The sequence below is a fragment of the Phodopus roborovskii genome, unplaced genomic scaffold (assembly GCF_943737965.1).
Source record: "Phodopus roborovskii unplaced genomic scaffold, PHOROB, whole genome shotgun sequence".
Lineage (NCBI taxonomy): Eukaryota > Metazoa > Chordata > Mammalia > Rodentia > Cricetidae > Phodopus > Phodopus roborovskii.
The window spans coordinates 16,132,549-16,153,412 of NW_026126407.1; the positions used below are offsets into that span (position 1 = coordinate 16,132,549).

Genomic DNA, 20,864 nt, shown 5'->3' on the forward strand with positions numbered 1-20,864 from the left:
TTGTCATTCTCTTTTTAAAAACTAAAGTTATGGAGATATAATTCACACACCACTGTGCCTCTTTAACGGTAACACTTAGGATTGATTCTGCATTCGCAGAGTTTTGTACCTATTGATAATGACTGATTTTAGAGTGTTTTTAATCACTACACAGAGATACCCAGTTCCCACCGCAGCCATTCTCAACCAACCCAGCAACCACCAATCCACCCTCTTGTACTGTGTACTTTCCCATTCTGGATATTTCATATAATGAAGAGGACCTAAACTGTGTGGCCCGTTGTGTCTGTTTTTCTTTTGATTGCTATATTTCCAGAGCTCATTCACATAACAGGTAGAAAGTGTCAATTCTTCTTTCTTCTTTATGCCTTTACAACATTTTACATAAATGCAATCACTCCTTGAAGAGAATTTGAGTGGCTTTGGCTCTATGAATACTATGAATAATGACTCTCTGGATGTCTTTAGCAGCTTGGGCATTGGTGTATTTTTCTTAGGTATGTTCCTAGCAGTGGAATTGCAGCATTATGTTCTGTCGTCATAAGCTCTTTCCAGGAAGCCTGAGAGTAATAATACCCCAGCCTGTGGATGTCCACAGAAACTTTGGTTGCATAGAAAGGATGACAGGAGGTTACACAGGAGGTGACAGTGTTCCGTGATCATCCTGTACTAAGGCACAAGGACAGATGGAGCCTTTCACTGGAGTGGATGTGAGCATCTAACTGGGTGGGTTCTGAGTGTGTCTGCTTTGGGGAGAGAGTCCAGAATTCCCATTTCCTGGTGTTGGATATTCATATATAGCTGGATCTATGAGTCTCTTTGTAGGGAATGCTGTACAGGAGAGAAGTTTCTATTCCACCCTGCAGGACTATGGCTAGTACTGAGCCCTAGTTAAGCCCAGCTCTTCTCATTGCCTTTCAGGTACTTGATCAAATTTTTATCCAAGCTGTCTGAATATCAGGATGTAAACAAGATGACTCCCAGTAACATGGCGATCGTCCTGGGACCCAATCTTCTGTGGCCACAGTCAGAGGGGTGAGTACAGGAAGGAGAGGGCCCCTAGGGTGCCGGGCATGGGCTGCAGGGCAAGAGGCCTGGGCCCCAGGTAATCTCAGCCTGCTCCTGCTTGGGGTCAGGAGGAGGAAAAGAATCCTTCAGCCCTTCCTCGCTGACCACTCAGAGCTATGGAATGTGGAGGGTGACAGAGGAGGGCAAGGGACATGATGGCACCAAGTAAGACAAGCTCTCTTGGGCCCTCTGGAGGCCTCCATAAAAGGATAGCTCCTGGCATCTAGACCTGAGAGGATGCTGGGCTGTCTGCAAGATCCAGCACCGTTGAAAACCAGACAAGCTCTCCTGTGCTGAAAAAAGCATTTATTGATAGGGTGTGGTCACCACGACTGACCCTCTTCATAGAGCTTCAGGGAAGCAGCTGACAGAGCTGGGCCTGCACCATTCCAGGCCAGTGTCTTTCCTCGAGCGTAGTGGAGCTTACTGAAGCTGTCCCGCTGCCTCAGCTGGTACCCCACCCCCCTGCTCGCTTCCAGGAACATCACCGAGATGATGACCACAGTGTCACTGCAGATTGTCGGCATCATTGAGCCCATCATCCAGCATGCAGACTGGTTCTTCCCTGGGGGTAAGTGTCAGCACTCACGTATGGGGGACAGAGGGGCAGAGGTGGGGACAGGAAAGTCACTGTGAGCTTGGAGCCTGTGAAGCCAGGGGTGTACAGCCAGGCTTTAGGCGGCTTTGTTTTCATTCCACTTGCACACACCTGCCAATGTACCAGGCATTGGTGCAGAGTCTGGGGTGCTTTCCCTCTCTCTTCCTGCCTAGGAAACATTCTAGCACCCAGGTGTCCATGCCCTCTGTTAATCAGGTCCATGGATTCTCCTGACCTAACATCCACACTGTGGTTTATTCACATCTACAAAACGTGGGAAACTGGTGGAGAGCAGAGTGCCTCTTAGTTCCAAACTCACTTTCCAAATGCAGAGAGAGGGTGGCTGAGCCTGAGGCTTGCAGTGCACTGGGGGTCAGAGAAGCATTTCAGTTCAGGGCTCAGATAGCACCTGGGCACTATTTTTCCACTGACTTAAATGGTGTTCTTTGAGTTGCCCCTCAGCGCACAAAAGCAGGGCTCCGAGGCACTGAGTTGCATTGTGTGTGTGTGTGTGTGTGTGTGTGTGTGTGTGTGTGTGTGTCTGGTTCAAAATTAGGTACTTGATGCAGTTCTCTACAAGAGAATTTAAAAGATGTTATGGGTCATGGAGTGCCATTGCATGCGTATTTCTCTGTGGTGATCACTGTATAGAGAATGACAGTTGTAATAATATTTGCTAAAACAATGACATACTGATCCTGTACATCAAGTGTAGTAAATGTTGAGGGAGAGCTTCTAGTCGCTAACTTATATGAGGGCAAAAATGTTACTGGGATCCAAGCATCATAGTGCAGCAGTCAGGGCTAACCTTCCTCTATTAAATGTCCAATCTGGTGATCACATACCCCCCTATTGGCTGATCAGTGTGATGAATTAATACCACTAGGTTAACTAGTGTAGACTATGAGGTGAATTTTTCTAAAGGCAGTGTGTGAGTGGCTCTCATCCAGGAGAAGTATGCCATTAGCTGGAGATTGCATACACTGGTCTTTTCTCCCTGCAGAGATAGAGTTCAACATCACAGGCAGTTACGGGAGTCCGGTCCACGTGAACCACAATGCCAACTACAGCTCAATGCCCTCCCCAGACATGGACCCTGCTGACCGGCGCCAGCCAGAGCAGGCCCGCCGGCCCCTCAGCGTTGCTACAGACAACATGATGCTGGAATTTTACAAGAAGGATGGGTATGAGCTAGTGTCCCTCTTTCAGCGTTGGGAATACTGGTTTGGGGGAGGGTGTACTGAAGGAAACCAGGATCGACGGGAAGGCTGTACTTTTGACACTGAGGTGGCTTGTAGCAATTCATTTGGGACCCCACCATCCCTGATGCTTTTGTCTGTGCTGCCTAGGACAGGTTTCTTTGACCTGTTTCTCTTTGAGCCAGAGGTAAGTACAGCCTTCGTATCTGATCAGATTTGCCATGAGTATGATTACTTCTCAGCAAATAATCATTGGCCAACTGAAGGAAATTAACTTTTAAATCATAAACTTTTCCTATCTTTTTGTATTTTGTATATAGCCCAGGCTAGCCACACACTGTCCATGTAGTTAAGGGATAACCTTAAACTTCTTATCTTCCTGTTTCCATCTCCCAAGTGCTGGGAGTCTAGATGGGTATCTACATACCTGGTTTTAGGCAGTGCTGGGGATTGAACTCATGCTTTGTCCTTGTTAGATAAATGCTCTGGTAGCTGAGTCAAACCCCTACCCCATAAGCTCTTTATTTTGACTCAGAATACACAAAAGTGTAGCTGGAAGTGTAGCCCAGTGATACAACTCATGCTTTGCATATGTGAAGTATAGAATTTCCAAAAAAAAAAAAAAAAGCCAATACACGTAGATGTGTGGCCATTCCCGCCTCTTCACTGTTTTGACTTAATGGCAGGCCTGCTAATCTGCCACCTTGAGCAGCTTCCTTGCATACACAGCCCCTAGAATGACTAAGTTTCTCTGTGAGGCAGGAAAGGAACCCTCACCTAGGAGTGGCCCAAATATACAGCTTTTCTAAGTTTCTCCAGGTCTGCCTGCTTGAATGCAGTTCAAGTTCACCCAGCTTAGTGTGTGAGTGCGAGGAGCAGCCGCTCCATGCACCCATTAAATCAGTTTACATAATGCCTAATTACACAATGTAAGCAACAGAGGCTTAAGCAGTTACATAACCCACTCCAGTGAGTCATGGTGAGTGGCCACCCAGGGACAGCAGATTCTGCAGACTGATGAGAGTCCGGTCTGCCAAGGCTGTCGGTACACCTGCTGCAAGAATGGGTTACCCTGGTTTGCCAAGCCAGTCGATTAAGCAAACTGTGATTAGGAATTAAAAACTACTTACGTGCAATCATATTCTACAGCCGCTCCTTCAGGGCGGGAGCATGGAGTGTGTGAAGCTGGGGTGATGGGGGGGGGGGGAGACAAAAGCAGCCAGACCTCCCTCTTAAACCAGGAACCACTAGGTTCTATTGCAAAGGTAGATGCCAAAAGGGCCTAGGGGACCTGTGGGAAAGAGGAAGTCAAACTGCCCCTCCTGCGGGTGCATGGGAATTGACACTAGGTGCTAGAATTTGCAGAGGAGCCCCAAGATTGTGTCCTGTGGTGTGTTGGGGGGGTGCAGTTGTCCTCAGTGGGTTACTGTCCCTGCTGGTGACCTTACTCAGCAAAGATCATGTGTGATGTGTATGGGGTTATTTGCATGTGTGCGCATTTGTGTGCTGTTCACTATCTAGTAGGAAGAGGGAAAATAGAAACTCTTAGACATTCAAATATGGAAGAGAAGAATCTTTACAAAAAAAAAGTAGCAAAACTAGAATCAGAGAGAGACATAAACTAGAGCACACATTGGGCGTTTCTTTTAAAGTTCCTTCTAAGCATCAGCCCAGTGCCCATGTGACCCTTTGCCAAAGCCAACAGGATGCCCTCACGGGGAGATGCTGGTGCTGGCAGCAGCCCAATGACCATGTGACCCCTTGCCAAGCCAACAGGATGCCCTCACAGGTAGATGCTGATGCTGGCCGAGTCATAGAGAACACCTCAGAACCACTGGGCTCTTTCAAGTCTACTGGCATCCTGCAGTGTACAGGTGTGGCAGCAGCTTTGCCAATGGCATTTTAAGCTGATGTCACCCCTCTGGTGAAGTCCTGTAGCTTCAGAACACTGGGAAAGAACTGTCCCATCCCTGTGCCATGCTGATCTAAGGTTGGGACCTGTGTGAGGCTCAGCATGTATAGGCACTTCTGCCAAGCTTGGTGACCTGAGTATGATCCCCAGGCCCCACATAGTGGAAGGAGAAAATTAACTCTCATTAGTTATCCTCTGACCTCCACACATGTGCTGTGGTATAAACCCACACACACACACACAAACACACACACACACATGTGCACATGTACACACACACACAATCTGGTGTCTGAGCTCTCTGAGAAGAGGCCATATGTATCCAGGAACTCAGGGTCCTGAGTAAGGTCTCCATGTCGGGGGACGGGCAGCAACTACTGCTGCTACAGGAGCTGACTTTTCTCCAGATCTTTCTGGAACTGTTGGTGCTGGAGCTGGCACTGCTAATGTGTGCTCTGTGAAGAGAAATCCACATCCAGGTTAGTTAGTGTATCTGGGAAACAAGTCACAGGGAGAGGCGTTCCCTGTGGCCAAGGAGGCAGGTGGACTTTATTTGAACCTTAAGGCACAAGGCCAGAGAGAAGCTGCAGGGAAACAGAATTGATTCGGTAATAGTTTATAAACTCAAATTTTTAATTCCATCATCTACCCTCCCAGTCTAAGTATTACTGCAATATCTGAAGTAAAATGTATTGTGTGTGTTTTAAAATTTGTATTCCATAGCAAATAAGATAGAAAACATAGTTTAAGCTAACCCTCAAAGAGCTGTCTGACAGGACATGGTTTGAAGCCATGTACCACATGATGACATTTGAGTGATGATAGCTCACATACATGGCCGTCACATTATATCTAATGATGCCACAGCCAGCATAGTTTGTAAGTATACTCTGTCATGTTCAGACAGAAATGAAATTGCCTAGTAACAGATTGCTAGGGCACCATGATCCATTCTAAACTTTGAAGGAAAACTGAGTTATTGCTGTTGGAGGGAGAAGAGAAGACTCTATATCCACTGAGTAGCACAGTATTCACTAATTCTCAACATCTGCCACCAATTCTGAGCTCTTTAATGTGTTAATGTGTCTTGAGAAAAATATTAAAGTTGCCCATTGAAATGTTGACACTAAATAGATGCTGTTGAAGGTTTTTGTCCAAGATAAAAAGAAACTGCAAACTATACATCAATAAAGCTGTAATTATCAAATCAGAAAAGTTGGGGCCGACAAACTGGATAAAATTGGACAAAAGTGGGAAGTCCTCTGTTAGTGTCAAGAGCATCTTTTGGGCCAATGGCTTCTAAATCCTGGATGTCACATAAGGCAGCTTGCTCTCCACAGGGCTCACCATGAAGCCGTTCTGATTCATAACACCGCAAGTGGAATGTCTTCAGTGAGTCATGGGTCAGAGTCAAGAGTTCACGTCTGTGGTTTTCATGATGACATGCAGGATGATGGCCACCCACAGATCTGGGATCCAAATCTGCAACCTGTGTATATTACTTTATTCTGGGGGCGGGGGAGACCTCTTTGCAGCAATGATTAAAGTAAGGATCTTGAAGTAGGGAGTTGAACTGGCTTCTTAGTGGTCCCTACAGCACATCATTTACAGGGGTGAAGGCAGGGAACTATGCTGTACCAGAGCTGTGACGGCGGAGCTGAGGTTTGAAGGCTGGCTAACACCAGAACCTGGAACAGAAATAGATCACTTATTCCCTAGAGCCCCTGAAGGGACCACAGCCATGCCTCTGCTGAGCGGACCATGGTGATAGAGAATCTACAATCTGCTTCCAGAACTGTGCATTTACATCTGTCATTTGCCAATTTTGTAGCACCTACCATTGCAGCTGTGGGAGCCTAATACAACCATTTGTCGCAGCTGCCAGTGAGTAGCATTGGAGGAAAGATGCAGCAGACACTTTAGTTGTCCTTGCTCAATGTTGGTGTCTTAACCACCTTCACTGGCATCTGAGCTAGCCACGGTGATGTTCTCGGCTGAGGACAGACAGTGTGGTGTGGAACTTCTGAGACTGACTAGCCCTATAGGTTCTTCCTATGTCTCTGGGTACACACAATCTTGGAATATTGCTAGTGCAGAGTCTAAGCATCCCTTGGAGATAAATTGATGTCCTAGAGGGATCTGTCCCAAGGGAGAAGTGATAGCTCTGTCAGGAAGTCTCAACTTTTGAGTGGCATTCCCACATCTTTAAGGTAACAAAGTAGGACAATGGGGCTAGAAGGATGCTGGCTCAGCAGTTAAGAGTACTTGCTGCACTTCCAAAGGACATAAGTTCAATTCCCAGCATGGTTGGGTGGCCCGCAATCACCTGGAACTCCTGTTCCACAGGATTCAGTGGCCTCTTCCAGATTCCATAAGCACCCTCACACATGTCACACACAGACAGAGGCCCATGCATGTATAAAAGTTATAGCATGCCTGGTCCCCCTCTTCTGCCACCAAGGCATCCTGACAAAGCCTTGTCCTTGCTTGCCTCTGAAGTACTTGATATTTTTGTCTATCTACACTATGCCAGGGGCTTGAGCTAACTCTGCAAGCATACTAAAGCCAAACTGACCAATGATACTGAAGTTCATGAAGGGCTCTCTTTAACTTACAAACCATTCTTTAGGCAGGAAGGTTGTGACCCTTCATAGCCAGGTCCCCTGACCTATGTCACTTTGTTCTCTAGTGAACTTTTCAGCCAAAATGGCAGTTCTTATTCCTGCCTCCTCTTCCTGCCACCCAGGGCTGAGCACTGAAAAGTGCAGATGAAATAGTCAGATCTCTGCTAATGTAACTGGATCCCTGTGACAGTCAACTGAGGGAGGAGGGGAGTTTACTGTGAATAATGGCTTTAGATTTGAAACCGTTGCTCGGCCCCATTGCTTTTGGGACTCAGTGCCAGACATATACGTTCACAGCAGAGGCACGCTGCTGGTAACCTAGTGCCTTTCTATGGGACCAGCTCCTAAAAGCTGCATCATCTCCCCAGAGGGCCACAGGCTAAAGGCTAAGCACATAGGCCTTTGGAAGACACTTATCCTAACCATGTCAGGCAGAGTTGCGTGAGTCTCCTTCTTCACTTTAGTTCTATACACCTAGAATCTTCTCTTAGACTGCCAGTATCCCTTCTTCAGAAACCACTCTTGACTGGACTAACAGGCCAGAGCCCTACGGGACAAAGCAATAGAAGGAAGAGAGGCTCTACATCACCCTTCTTCCGTGTTTTATTGCTAGGGAAGGAAAACTCTGATGTCAGATGTTGAATCCAGGTGGCATCTTCTCGGCGTCTCCGTCTCATGCCATCCCCAGTTTATCCCTTAGTAAACAGAGTTTGCTTCTTTATCAAGTAGACATTTTATTTTGTTTTAGGCCGAGTCTTATCATGTAGCTCTGACTGCCCTCGAACTTACTATGTAGACTAGGCTTAAACTCAGAGATCTGCCTGCCTCTGCTTTCTGAGTGCTGGCATTAGAGGTGTGTGCCATCTTACCCACTCAGACACTTTCTGAAGTCGTATGTGCTTAGCATCTGGAGCGACAGGACATTACCATTGTTGATTCTTCCTCAAGGTTGTGTGTCTCTTATCTAAAACAGTTTAGGACAGTGCAAACCAGCTGCTAGGCCCCTCCTCCAAGACATGTTCTTATTTGCTATGTCCCTGCCATAGCTTGATTGTGTGTGATGGCACACACTTGTAATGCCAGCCCATGGGAGGTGGAGGCCAACCTGTGCTCCACAAGACTTTATGACACAAAAGCCTCTAATAACAAAGAAATAAATGGAAGGTTCTGGTAGGCAGGAAGGAATGCAGACTTGTCATCTGGCCCACCCACATGTATCCCAGTGAGGAGTGGTGACAATTCCAATGGCTGGGCATTTCCGTAGCTGGACACACTTCTTCTTAGATATACTTAGTGTTCATATTAGTTAGCTTTTTGTTGCTATAACTAAATGGGGGCTGGGTGTCCTAGCCAGTGTTGGATTGCCGTGAAGAGGCACCATGGCCATGGCAACTCTTATATGGGAAACATTTCATTGGGGCTCCTAGTTTCAAAGGTTTTAGTTCATTATCATCATGGCAGGACATGGCAGCATGCAGGCAAACATGGTGCTGGAGAAGGAGCTGAGAGTTCCTCATCTTGATCTGCAGGCAGCAGAAGGCGTCTGTGTACTCGGCGTAGCTTGAGCATACATGAGACCTCAAAGCCAAGCCCCATAGTGACACACAGACTCCACAAGGCCACACCTCTTAATAGTGCCACTCCCTATGGGGTTCATTTTCTTTCAAACCCCCCACAGTGGGTAAAGAAAAGAGGTTTACATAACTCATCGTTTCAGAGCTTCCAAGGCATGATGCCAGTCTTGGCTTAGCAATAGTGAAGGTCCTGTTGGCTGCATCCCATGGCAGAAGGCAGTAGGAGTGCATGCGAAAGCAAGAGATGACATGGCAAGACAGAGAGAGGTTTTTAGGGATCCTGCTTGCCCTTTTAGAGACATTTCTCATGTGAGAAGCAGGGTCCCAACAGAAACGCCTTGGGTTTGTTTGAGGATAGTGTCACTTGTGACCTATCACCTTGAGTCCCGGGTCCCAGCTCTTAAAGAGTCCACTAGCTTGTAGCATCTCCTACCACATTCTCAGAGGACACGCTATAGCCCCCTCCAAACCGCATCACCATCTCTCATACATGCACAACCCATCCTGTCACATCTGCCCCCCAGGCAGTGCTATGAAGGGGTGCCAGGTCTGTCATCAAAAGTTACCCTGCTCCATTCTGTCTATGAGGAAAGAGTTACAAGGAGTTGGTAATAGGTCTGCTTGAGACTAGAAGCGTGGATCATTTAAAAAAGCCAAAGTGTGATGCATTACAAATCTCATGCAAATGGTGCTTGATTGTGTGTGATGGCACACACTTGTAATGCCAGCCCGTGGGAGGTGGAGGCCAACCTGTGCTCCACAAGACTTTATGACACAAAAGCCTCTAATAACAAAGAAATAAATGGAAGGTTCTGGTAGGCAGGGAGGAATGCAGACTTGTCATCTGGCCCACCCACATGTATCCCAGTGAGGAGTGGTGACAATTCCAATGGTCTGGCTGGTGTTTCCCTACCCTAATAGCAGTGGGAACCTAGCACCTCACCCTTGACTCCCGGACTCTGCAGGCACCACCCCTTCAGTCCATCCTGCTTCCCTGAGGAGCCAGAGCACAGCCTCCAGGAGGGCCCTCCCTGGGGCTTGCTGTGTGCCTCCTATCCATAGATTCCCCAACCTTAGCTTCTCCTCCTAACCTGGTGTTTGCTCCCTTTCTCTAAGGCTAATCCCTTGGTTTTCACAAGTGGGAGTCATGTGGGTGTTTGAGCCTCCACATTGGCTTTGAATTTCCATTAACAGCACCCCCTGGAGTCAGCTTACTATTACACCCACTTCCATTTTGTCATCCTTAAATACAAGCAGCACCTTGAGTCTGCTCTGATCTCTTCTGAAACAACGAGCAAAGACTTGATGTTGGCTTAGACTTATGGTTTGATACCGTTGTCTATGTGCAGCCCCTTTTTGGGCAGCTTTGTCATAGCTGCCTTGAGCTGAGTTTATCTGGACATTCAAAGGTATAGAATTAGCAGCTTGCTCCTTTGAGTGTAAATGAATGTTTAGGTATGTGTGAGCACAGCTTTGTCATTGAGTCACCCCAAGATTTCAATAACTACTTGAAAATGTTAGTGGACATGGTATGTGTGCTCACTGAACCCCTTTGACAGAGGGGTACCTGGCATATTCAGCAGTCTCTGGTGAATGTGTGCGTTCAGCCTGTAGTTCTCAGTTGCTGGCATTTGCCAGTCGTAATTACTGGGGCTTGCTCAGTACCTAACTGGTGTCCAAGCCTGCTCTTTCCCAGACTGAACCAGATCAGTGGGTAGCCTGAGGTCTGAGGGTCCCAGGGCTGGAAGCTGCCCTTGGAAAAAAGAAAGCATTGCCCATAGCCCTGCTCTGAAGGACTGGCTTTCCTGATGAGGGAAGGCCCTTCTAAGCAGAGCAGGAGGGTGGCACTTCAGACTCTTGTGGCTGTCTCTCTGCCTTGTTCTCTGACCCTGGCAGCCAAGTGTTATCAACTCCCTCCCCTCAGGCAAGAATAAGCTTTTCTCCCCTTTGTCCTGATAAATTCTGAAACCCAGAAACAATAGTTTGCTGATCTTCCTTGGCTTGCCGTGACTACCAGGGGACACTCACTGACCCGGCTCCAGGGTTTGGTGACATTCCTGAGGTTTTCTGGATGCCATTTTAAGGTGCTTGTTCAAGAAGATGAGTTCAAGGAAGAGAGACTCCCTCTCCATTCCAAGATGCTCCCTTGAAACCATCAGGGGATCTGAGAGGTGCCAGCTGTGGCACTAGGCATGGTGAAAAGTTCAGGAAGCTGATGCAGCCTAGGATTGTTTGTTAGCACCTTCTCCACACCCCTCACCTCAGGTCTGTGCTGAGGCATGCTTCCTTAAAGGATCCATTCCACCCACTACAGCTCATCTCTACTTGAATTGGCCTTTTATCTTGCTGCACCTCTACAATGTAGTTTGACCATTTTAGATAGGCAGGACTCCATGGTGTAATGGCTCAGCGCTTCTGACCATTGAGTGAGAAGAGGAGAGAATGAGCACTTGAGTATTCCCTTGTTTTCACCCTACTGTGCCAAAGATGGGCATGGCCTGGAGTGTGGCTTGCCCTGGTACCAAAGCTCATGACCCCCTCCACACTAGAGTCCTTGTATTAGTCAATGCAGCTGGACCAGATGATGGGGTACTAACTGCCTTCTGTGTCCATGCAACTTGAAAATGAGCAGATAATCTGGCTCTCTGATGAATCCATCACCCCATAGCCCTGGCAACTCTACAGCTCTCCTCTACCCACCTGCATGATTGTGGCTTGTATAGACATAGGAGAGGCTCCAAGATCAACTAAGCAGTAGTCATCTTGTCACACAGCTTCACAGGAGACCCCTTGCAGACACACCACCTCTGTGTCCAAAGGGAGGTGTAGATTCATTGACACTAATATCTGTATGTTTCTGTCCCTGCAGCCTTAGGAAAATCCAAAGGTACAGTATCCTCTGGTAGCTACGAGGCCACTTGCAGTCTCTTAAAGCAAGCAAGCTGTGTGATAGTGAGCTCGGCAAGTGGGTGAATGTGCCATGTTTGGTTGCTTGGCCGACTTACTTGGAGCTGTGTGTCCATCATCAAACTAGACTCCGAGCCTGGAGGGACCAGAGGCATGAGCAGCTCCTCCCATGCTATGTAGATCAGCAGCTGTGGCCTACAGAGGTAGTGCCTTGATAGGATACCCAGCAGTGGCAAAGCTGGGGCTAGAACCCACCTCGCAAAAAGGATGTATGTAGAAGTCTGCTGGTTGACTCATGTCCTAGATTGGTGCTATCTGTCCCCTCATCTCACATGGGAGGAATGTTTCTCTTGTGCTCCCCCCACCCACCCAGGTAGGCCACATTCTGCTCTGAGGACAGCTTGAGTTTCACACCCAAGGATGCTTTGGGGGCCATTATCCCAAGGCCTGCTGGCTTTGGGCAGTGGGTGAAAGCACAGCTTGTGGACTCCCAAGCTGCTGGCTGTGCCCTGTTGTGCTTTGCCACTGTGGGAGGGCTGCTCGTGCCAGGCTTGGGCTGGTCCCCAGCAGCCCAGGCACTGGAGCGTCGCTAGCCATACACCTCTCCACTGTGGGCATTGCTTCTCAGGGCCTAGGAGGGTGCTAAGCCTGCTGCTCTCTCCTAACACAGATTGCTTGAATGTCTCTGCTTCATGGGGGTGGGAACATGTCATCTGTCACATGTGGGTAAGCAGATGTCTTTGTGTCCCTCGCCAGCATGGGTGTGAGGGTCATGGACACATCTTGGGTGGCTCGAAGAGGCTCCTCTGCTGGTCGGAAAGCATCCTGCGCCCCGCCTTCCATGCAGCCTCCTGCCCCACCCTCCGAGCTGGCTGCACCCTTGCCATCACCCCTGCCGGAGCAGGTCCCAGACAGCCCCATCACTCCGGCTCCTGCGCTCTCTCCGTCAGGTGCCAACCTGCAGCCCACCCCTGAGCGCCCCAGGTAAGCCCAGCCCCCGCCATGGAAGGCTGGCATGTATGCTGGGGTGCCTTGGCTTTGGCTCCCACTCCAGGCCTCCTGGATCTGCTCACCCTACATCTAAGCATTTGTGTTTGGCTCTTTGCATCCCACTCATCTGCATCATCTGCCCTGGATTACTATGTGAAGGTCAGGCTTTCCAAGAACAGCATCCCCAAGCAGACATAGAAGGTGGCACTTCTCCAGAAACTGCTGGGGACTTGCCACCCTCCCTGTCTCTCTTCTCATGCCTACATACATTCCCTGAGTTGAACTTTAGGGTGTCAGCATTTCTCCCTTCTTCTGCCCTTTAGTTTGTAGGGGCAGTTTTCACTACTAAAATTAGTGTAGACCAGAGGCGTAAAGGTGGCAGCCACTCAGGGCGTAGTGACCTTCACAGCATGTTGTGTGGTGGTTTTGCCTTTCAGAGAAGAGAATCTCCACTCCATCATCAGTTTACTGAACATTACCAGAACTTTCTCTGCCTAATGCTAGTGACAGGATTCCTGCCCTACATCTCATGCCCCACTGACTAGAAACGACAACACTGAGTTCAGTGTGGTCCAGAGTGTGAGGAAGGGTTACCATCCCAGGTGAGGCCCAGGCAGAGGACAAGACTTGGGAGTGGGAACAACATCATGGAGTGGTTTGTTTCTCTTCCTGTGCAGCAATCAGAGAACTAGAGAGGCTCTGGGTGAGCTATCGCTATGCTAGGGATCCACACGCCCTCATGACACTGGGTAGGAGGGTTGCTGAGTAGCCTGAGCCTTTAACTTAGATGGCTCCTAAATTTGAAATTAGATCGCAGTTTTTTTTTTTTATGCTTGTCTCTTTTAATGAGTAGAACATAATTCCATTTCAAAATATAAAAGTGACTAAGGGGAAAAAAAGAGACAATGATAGATTTTGGGAGGAGTACTCAACACTAGGTGTGCTGGAGAGGTCACTCATTGTAGCTCAGAGAAACCCTGATGCTGGCTGTGTACCTACATCTGTACCATACAAATATTCCTGAGGATGGATCCCCTGGGCTGAGGGAATTCCAGGGCTATTGTACACAGTACCTCTCAGGGGCACATCTGTGGAGGGCATCCCCCGGATCCCCTGGGCTCTGAAGGCATTCCAGGGCTATTGTACATCAGAACCTCTCAGGGGCACATCTGTGGAGTATATCCCCTGGATTCCATGGGCTCTGAGGGCATTCCAGGGCTATTGTAATATCAGAACCTCTCAGGGGCATGTCTGGGGAGGGTATCACTCATTGGTGCAGATTACTACAAAAGTGAGACATGCTCCTTTGGCTGGAGAGCCATAGCCAGAGGCTTGGCAGCAGAGGTTGTGTCATCAACCTTTGCTAGGCACACTGACCCTAGGAAGCCCTGTTGACTCTGGTACGTCACAGTGATGAAAGGAACAAGATCCAGGTATTTAGTTTCAGGATGACTTAGACCTCCCTGGTTGAGGACAGCACACAGCAGAAGCCACACATTTGTTCCACATTGCTCATTTGTTACCTGAGGGCAGAAGACGCTGATTGCAAATACCAGAATGGAACCCAGGCAGTCAGTGCTCTGGCAAGGGACAGTCACTTCACCTATCTGGGACCATCGGAGGCCTTGAGAAGGGACTGAGACAAAGCAAGGACCAGACACTTAGCACTGCAGTGAGCGAGATGGGTGCTCAAGTTGACTGTGCTAAAGGGTTCCTTTGTCCTGTGTATTTGTGTTTCAGTGTGTCTAAAAGCAAGGAAGTGTCTCCAGGGTCTGGGCAGAAAGGAAGTCCAGGTTCCATCCAGGGGACAGCCTGCCCAGGGACGCAACTGGGGCCACAGCCGGCTGCCAGCCCCAACCAGCTTCCTGCAGACCAGAGTCCTCACACCCTCCGGAAAGGTTGGTCCCCTCTTGTGACTATTCTAAAGCCAGATAGGAACCTTTTTCCACAGTAGTAAGGACCTCTGGAAACCTTTGCTTAAGGAATCATTCATTCCCAGTCTCAGCACTAGAGCTTTGAGAAATTACCCAACCCCACCAGGGAATGTACCGCATATGCACTGTGTCAGTAGATGGATGGGGAAAAGCAGGGTTTTGGTAGTGTATCGTGATGCTAGGATGCTCTACCACATAATCCCACTGAATTACCAAACTTCTATGCAAAATATACTGTCTTTCACGTTATACAAAAGAGGCCTGTTTTGTTTTAGAAGAGGCTAAAATGATTACCCCAAGGCATATAGCAGCAAGTAGAAGATAGAAACCTGACCCCAAGTTGGCAGAGCCTATCCTTCGCTTATCCACAGTGCAGGGGAGGCAAGCCTTGGAAAGAGGATGTCCTCAGAATGGCTTTCCTTTCATGGTGGGAGTGGCTGTGGGGAGGGACAAGGGTGGGAAGAAGCCACTGAGGTTCTCTGGGGACTTAAATGGGGTCCTTAACATTAGTCATGTACTGGCAGCCACCCCTCTGTTCTGAAGACTAATGTTTGTATTCTTGGAATGTTTGCCTATCAGTGGGATCTCCTGGGTACTTGACTCCATTGTTGATACTATTCATTTTCAATTCAAGGTACCAGGCATTTTCTAGGATTAAGTAAATAAAAGGGGAAACAGGTACTTCAGAGAGGCTGGGGCAATGATGTGCTTCAAAAAATGTAGCTTAGAGCAAATGAGAAAATTCCAATTGGTCTATCCATACTTGCACCCAGGGAGTACAATTCTTAATAGAAAAGGGGTGGAAGAAAATGACCCAGGGCCACAAGTCACAACTGTGAGGGGTGGAGTTCAAATGTTCCACAGCACAGTGGGGTAACTATTGTCCGCATACAGTCATTAATTAGACATTTCCAGAAAGCTGAGGAAGTCTTGGCAAGATCCCAGTACACAGAAGTGATCACAGTTGGGGACAAGGGAATGGTAATGACTGTAATTTGACCATTATGCATTGCATTCTATCAATATACAAAGGCTATTATATCTGTTACCTCAAAGAATACAAACCAAAGTTTGGGCAGCCAGCACACAAGCTTGAGGTGGGGCTCTGAGTCAGTGTGGGCTGGGGGTGTCTGTAGCCAAAGGATTTATCGCTAGGAGACCAAGGGCACTGCTCAGCTTCAGACAAAGGCCATTTACTTTCCCTACTCCTAAGCAGCCCCTGTGATGATATCTTGAACTAGAATCTTCTCCAGTAGAGCCAGGCTTGCTGACTCACCTTTAGATTTCAGTGAGGAGAGGAAAAGAAATAAGTTAGCAGCAGGTGGTAAGTTAAGAAAACTCAGACTCCTCACTTCATTTTTAAAGACTTATTGGCTGCTCTTGGCATAATAGGAGGAAGCAATGGCAGCTAGGGACCACGAGACAGACTACACACTGACTGTTGTCCCAGTGGGCTTCCCTGATTGTTTGTCCTGCCCTGTGCTTTCTCTTACAGTTTCAAAGAAGTTGGCACCAATTCCACCCAAGGTCCCCTTCGTGCAGCCAGGGACTGTTCCTGACCAGCCCACTGGCCAGCCGTCCCCAGTCAGCCTGTCTCCCACTCCACCGAGCACTCCTTCACCTTATGGACTGAGCTGCCCACCAGGGTATTCCTTGGCCTCTGGCCAGCTTTCTCCTGCCTCAGCCCCTCCCCTGGCTTCTCCCTCTGTCTTCACAAGCACTTTAGCCAAGTCTCGGCCCACCCCTAAGCCCCGACAGAGGCCCACCCTGCCGCCACCTCAGCCTCCCAGTGTCAGCCTGTCGGCCTCGAGTCCACAGTCCACGGAGCACCCGATGTTAGACGGCATGTCGCCGGGGGAAAGCATGTCTACAGGTATGCAGGCTGTGGGCTGTCTCCAGGGCTCCTGGGAAACTTAGCAGTATGCTACGGCCAGGAGCAGCAGGTCACCTCTGACCACAGGCCCCTGGGAACAGTGGTCCTGGAGAGCAGCTGATTTACAGAGGAGCTCCTGGGGCTACTCTAGTCTATCGATCTGATTCCATGGAGTTGGTGGGAATGGTCCTTTGGAGTGAGACCTCCAGAGAGGCTGGCTTCAAAGCACAGAGGCAGTGTCACCTTCCCCCAGACAGAGCCCAGCAACTGAGAGAGGCTTTCCCTGAGTAGAAAAAAATAAGCCTTGTTAGGGAAATATATTTGCAGGTTCATATTTGAGATGGGTCACCTTCAGAAAAACATGTCTCCTCTTCTCATCGCAATTACTCCAGCAACAAATTAGTCAAAGCTACAACTGCTTAACTGAGTTTCACTCTAATCTCAAACCAAAGGTGGAGTTGTCTTCTCTGGAAAACTCATAAGCATATGTAATTGCAGTTAGTTAACACCGTTCTCTGTGGAAGAGATGGGACATTTTAAAAATGTCTCCCAGATATTTGCCTTGCACAATTATCAAGTTGGGGCAGATATCTGGTGGCTGCTAATGTCATGTGAATCATTTTTCTTATTTAGGGAGATAAGCAAAGTGCTGGGCTGAGGCTTTGAAGAGAACTGGGTTCATTTCATAGGGCACACAGAGCCAGAGTGACACTGATGAACACTGTCACTGAAAACACGTGTACTCTGCCTGTACACTTATCACATAAATACACATACCCACAAGTGTGCACAGCACACACATACACCACAAATATATAATATACACCCATGCATACAGTATGCATAAATATACTACATCATATGCATCATGCCTATTTATATCAAATACTCGATGTACACACAGCACATATATATACATATATATATATATATATATACATATATACATACACACACTATGAGGCATTTATCTAAATTGTTCTATTATTAATAAAATCTCAGGAGTTAGATATTGGGGTAAAAATCTGATAGGTCAAAAAAGCAGCAGAGGAAAGACTAGCTGGCTGCCTTTCTACATGCTTCCAGATCAAAAGTTTTCCTGTGCCTCTTTATCATATGGAATCCTGGGTCCTCCAAATGCTCCACAGCTAATTCCAGTCAACTAGTCATTGACTCCACCCCCTGACTCAAGGTCATTTTACTAACAGTCTCGGACTGTCACAGTATAATCAAATATCCCACGACAATAATTCACATATACTGTCTTAGGGTTTCTATTGCCATGATAAAAACACCAGGAACAAAGTAACTTGGGGAGGAAAGGGTTTATTTAACCTTATAGTCCATCATCTAGAGAAGTTGGAAAAGGAACTCCAGGCAGGAACCTGGAGGCAGGAGCTGATGTAGAGGTCATGGAGGAGTGTTGCTTACTGGCTTGCCCCTCATGGCTTGCTCAACCTGCTCTGTTATAGCACCCAGGACCACCATCCCAGATGACTCTGGCTCATGTCATGTTGACATGCCAGTACACCACAATAAATACATCACATCCCCATATGCACACACACATTTGTATACCATACACATAGATGTCCCATACCTGCAATGTTTACTTAGCACCCACATACATGCATTGCATATGGACTACAATCACATGCAGCACACACAAATATATAGACCACATGTACACATCATACTTGCACACACACCGAACCTATCTATGCACACACAGCACATGCAAACACACAGCACATCTATCACACATACACGTCTACTTAGAGCATGACATATATATATATCACACATGACATATACATGCACACACTGCCCCATACCATGATGTATGTGTAAGCTACATAGCTGCATACCATGTAAGCCAAGTAACATTGAAGCTGGGACATAATTAGGAGGCAGACCATTTGCTCTACCTGAGTTTATCCCCAGCACACACATTAAGAAAACCACATGCCCACATTCATTATGTGTCACATACATACAAAGACTGCCAAGCTACTTGGGTACAGTGGGACCTTGCTCAGATACTGCCTTCTTTCCCCACTGTATCATAACAGAACTTAACATGTTTTTCCCTAGATGAGATGGTGGCTACAGTTTGTGGGGGCCAGCTCTTGACTGTCAGCACAAACACTAGTCAAATAGTGGTGGGCTAGGAGTTGCAACCTGGCTTCTGTACTTTTGGAAGAGATCAATATGAATACATAGCTGCTATCACCCATTCTGTAGCTGAGTCAATCCTAGGTAGTATCCTGAACAAGGCAGCCAGCGCCCTCCTCCTATGAACACTGCAGGAGCACATGACCCAGATGAGCCCTTATGGAAGGCAACACCTGCTCCCAGAGTCGGCGTGGGCCAGAGGCAGCTCATGGGGCTGTTCCTTTAGCACTCCAACCACTCCCAAGCAGGGATGCAAGGTAACCCATTCTGCAAGACATAGATAAATAGTGCTGCATTCAAGAAAGCAGAAAAGGGCAGAATGACATAAGTGATAGGTGAGCAAGGAATGTCCTGCCCAATGTCTCTGTTGTGTAATGTTCTTTGGGCAGCAGACCATTGTGTGTCTTGTATGTGTAGGTCTCTGACAGTGTAGAATCTGTAGTTGGTGTGGCCTTTCTGGGACTATGACATGGACAGTGGTTTTTTTTTTTTTTTTTTTTTTTTTTTTTTTTTTGTTACACGTGTTTCATCCTGTTTGTTCCTCTCTCCGAATCCTATCATTATGTTCTTGCAGCTGTGTGACATGAGTGACGCAGTGTTGGATACGTGTGAGGGGGATTTTCAGGGTAAGCTGGCCCCAGCTCACCTCGCTTCATGCCTCCTAGCCAGCCCAGCCAGCTGCCTGGCTACCACCCATCCCACCAGCCCCTCCTCTTACTGCATGTGGCTCAGACCCACCAACAGCATGCCTACTTCACTTACTGGCTTTCCCTAGCCTCAGGGAGGGCCCCCTGGCTTAGCTCACTGGCCTGTTTCTCCTTTCTTCTTATTACAAGCTGGGGGAGACACCCAGCAGAGGGACCCAGCCCTTTCTTTTCACCCATGTCACCAAATTAGCAGATCCCCTTTCCTCAAGTTAGCAGTTTACCCAGGTAACAGGCTTGCTCTTATAGCTTCTGAAGTCTTTGTGCCCACTGAGAATGTTCCCTGAACCCCTTTGCTGAGAGACATGTCTCCAAGTACACTCACCAGGTACAGTCTGGCACAGGGCCACAGGTTTACACCAGCTGATCTAAGTGCCACTGTCAGCGATAAGGCAAAGCTTGGATGGTCCATAGGACATCACTTGTGTGCCAACAGCAGCCACCAGATCCTCTGTCCAACCATGGACAATGTTTTATCATTATCTGTTTAGGTTCCTTTTCATCAAGAATACATATTAAAACCTAAAAATCAGGCAAGAGCATGAATAAAGTCCAGAGTATTGAGAGGATTTTGTCTTGCTGACTAGCAGCAAGGCACCTGGTATTCACAAGTCTGAGGGAAATAGTCAAAGCTTCCAGAGGGTTCTCCCCTAAGCCCTGCCCTCTCACTGAGTGACCCTTCTTACCCAGGCTTCTTTGAGGGCACTGCCAAGATAAGGTTGAAATAGTCTTGTGCTGGCTAGGCACTGTCTGAACTTTCATGTTTATGTTCCTCAATGCCCATGCTCCGATTTGGCAGTCCTGCTGTGAGACAGGTCTGCAACTCTGCATCCAGAGAGCCTGTGCTGTTCCCAGTAGACCCCAGCAACCTCACTCACACATGCAGAAGTCGGCCTTTAGGCAGCCTGTGGGATCCAAGTCACACACTGTAGGGGTCACTTAGTGCTGACTGGGCCAAACTTCAGACCCTAGATCTGCTCCACCATTATGCAACCAGACAGGCTACAATGGCAGAGTAGGGGTATCCCAGTGCTTGTGTGTCTGTAAGATGTCTTTGAGGGCAGTGTCCAAATGTATTGCCTGTATGGTATTTATTTGAAACCTGTTTAATTAATTCTTTTAAAAAGCCAACAGAAACAAAACTCAAACTATGCTTGGCCTAGGGCTGAGCCCCTGCCAGGCTGTTGCCAGTTCAGCTTGACAAAACTCACGGAAGTCCAGAACTTAGATGGGTTAGGTGAGTAGGGTAGGATAGAACAAAGAGGGAAAGGTCCAGAGGACCCATCATCCCAGCTCAGCTCCTGCA

The 20,864-nt window shown here is 47.9% G+C and overlaps 1 protein-coding gene across 5 annotated transcripts in view; it reads left to right on the forward strand.

Moving 5' to 3' along the window:
* Nucleotides 1-20,864, forward strand: part of Arhgap44 (Rho GTPase activating protein 44) — a 160,068-nt gene that overhangs the window by 137,177 nt on the left and 2,027 nt on the right. Inside the window, exons 14-21 of one of the 5 annotated variants that reach the window (XM_051180387.1) lie at nucleotides 922-1,035; nucleotides 1,548-1,639; nucleotides 2,670-2,850; nucleotides 11,845-11,862; nucleotides 12,639-12,866; nucleotides 14,613-14,770; nucleotides 16,302-16,679; nucleotides 19,429-19,480. In XM_051180387.1, coding sequence (XP_051036344.1) covers nucleotides 922-1,035; nucleotides 1,548-1,639; nucleotides 2,670-2,850; nucleotides 11,845-11,862; nucleotides 12,639-12,866; nucleotides 14,613-14,770; nucleotides 16,302-16,679; nucleotides 19,429-19,436 — 1,177 coding nt within the window. In that variant the 3' untranslated portion in view covers nucleotides 19,437-19,480. The remainder of the gene's footprint in view (nucleotides 1-921; nucleotides 1,036-1,547; nucleotides 1,640-2,669; nucleotides 2,851-11,844; nucleotides 11,863-12,638; nucleotides 12,867-14,612; nucleotides 14,771-16,301; nucleotides 16,680-19,428; nucleotides 19,481-20,864) is intronic. The other 4 variants (XM_051180384.1, XM_051180388.1, XM_051180386.1 and 1 more) reach the window with 4 other exon arrangements.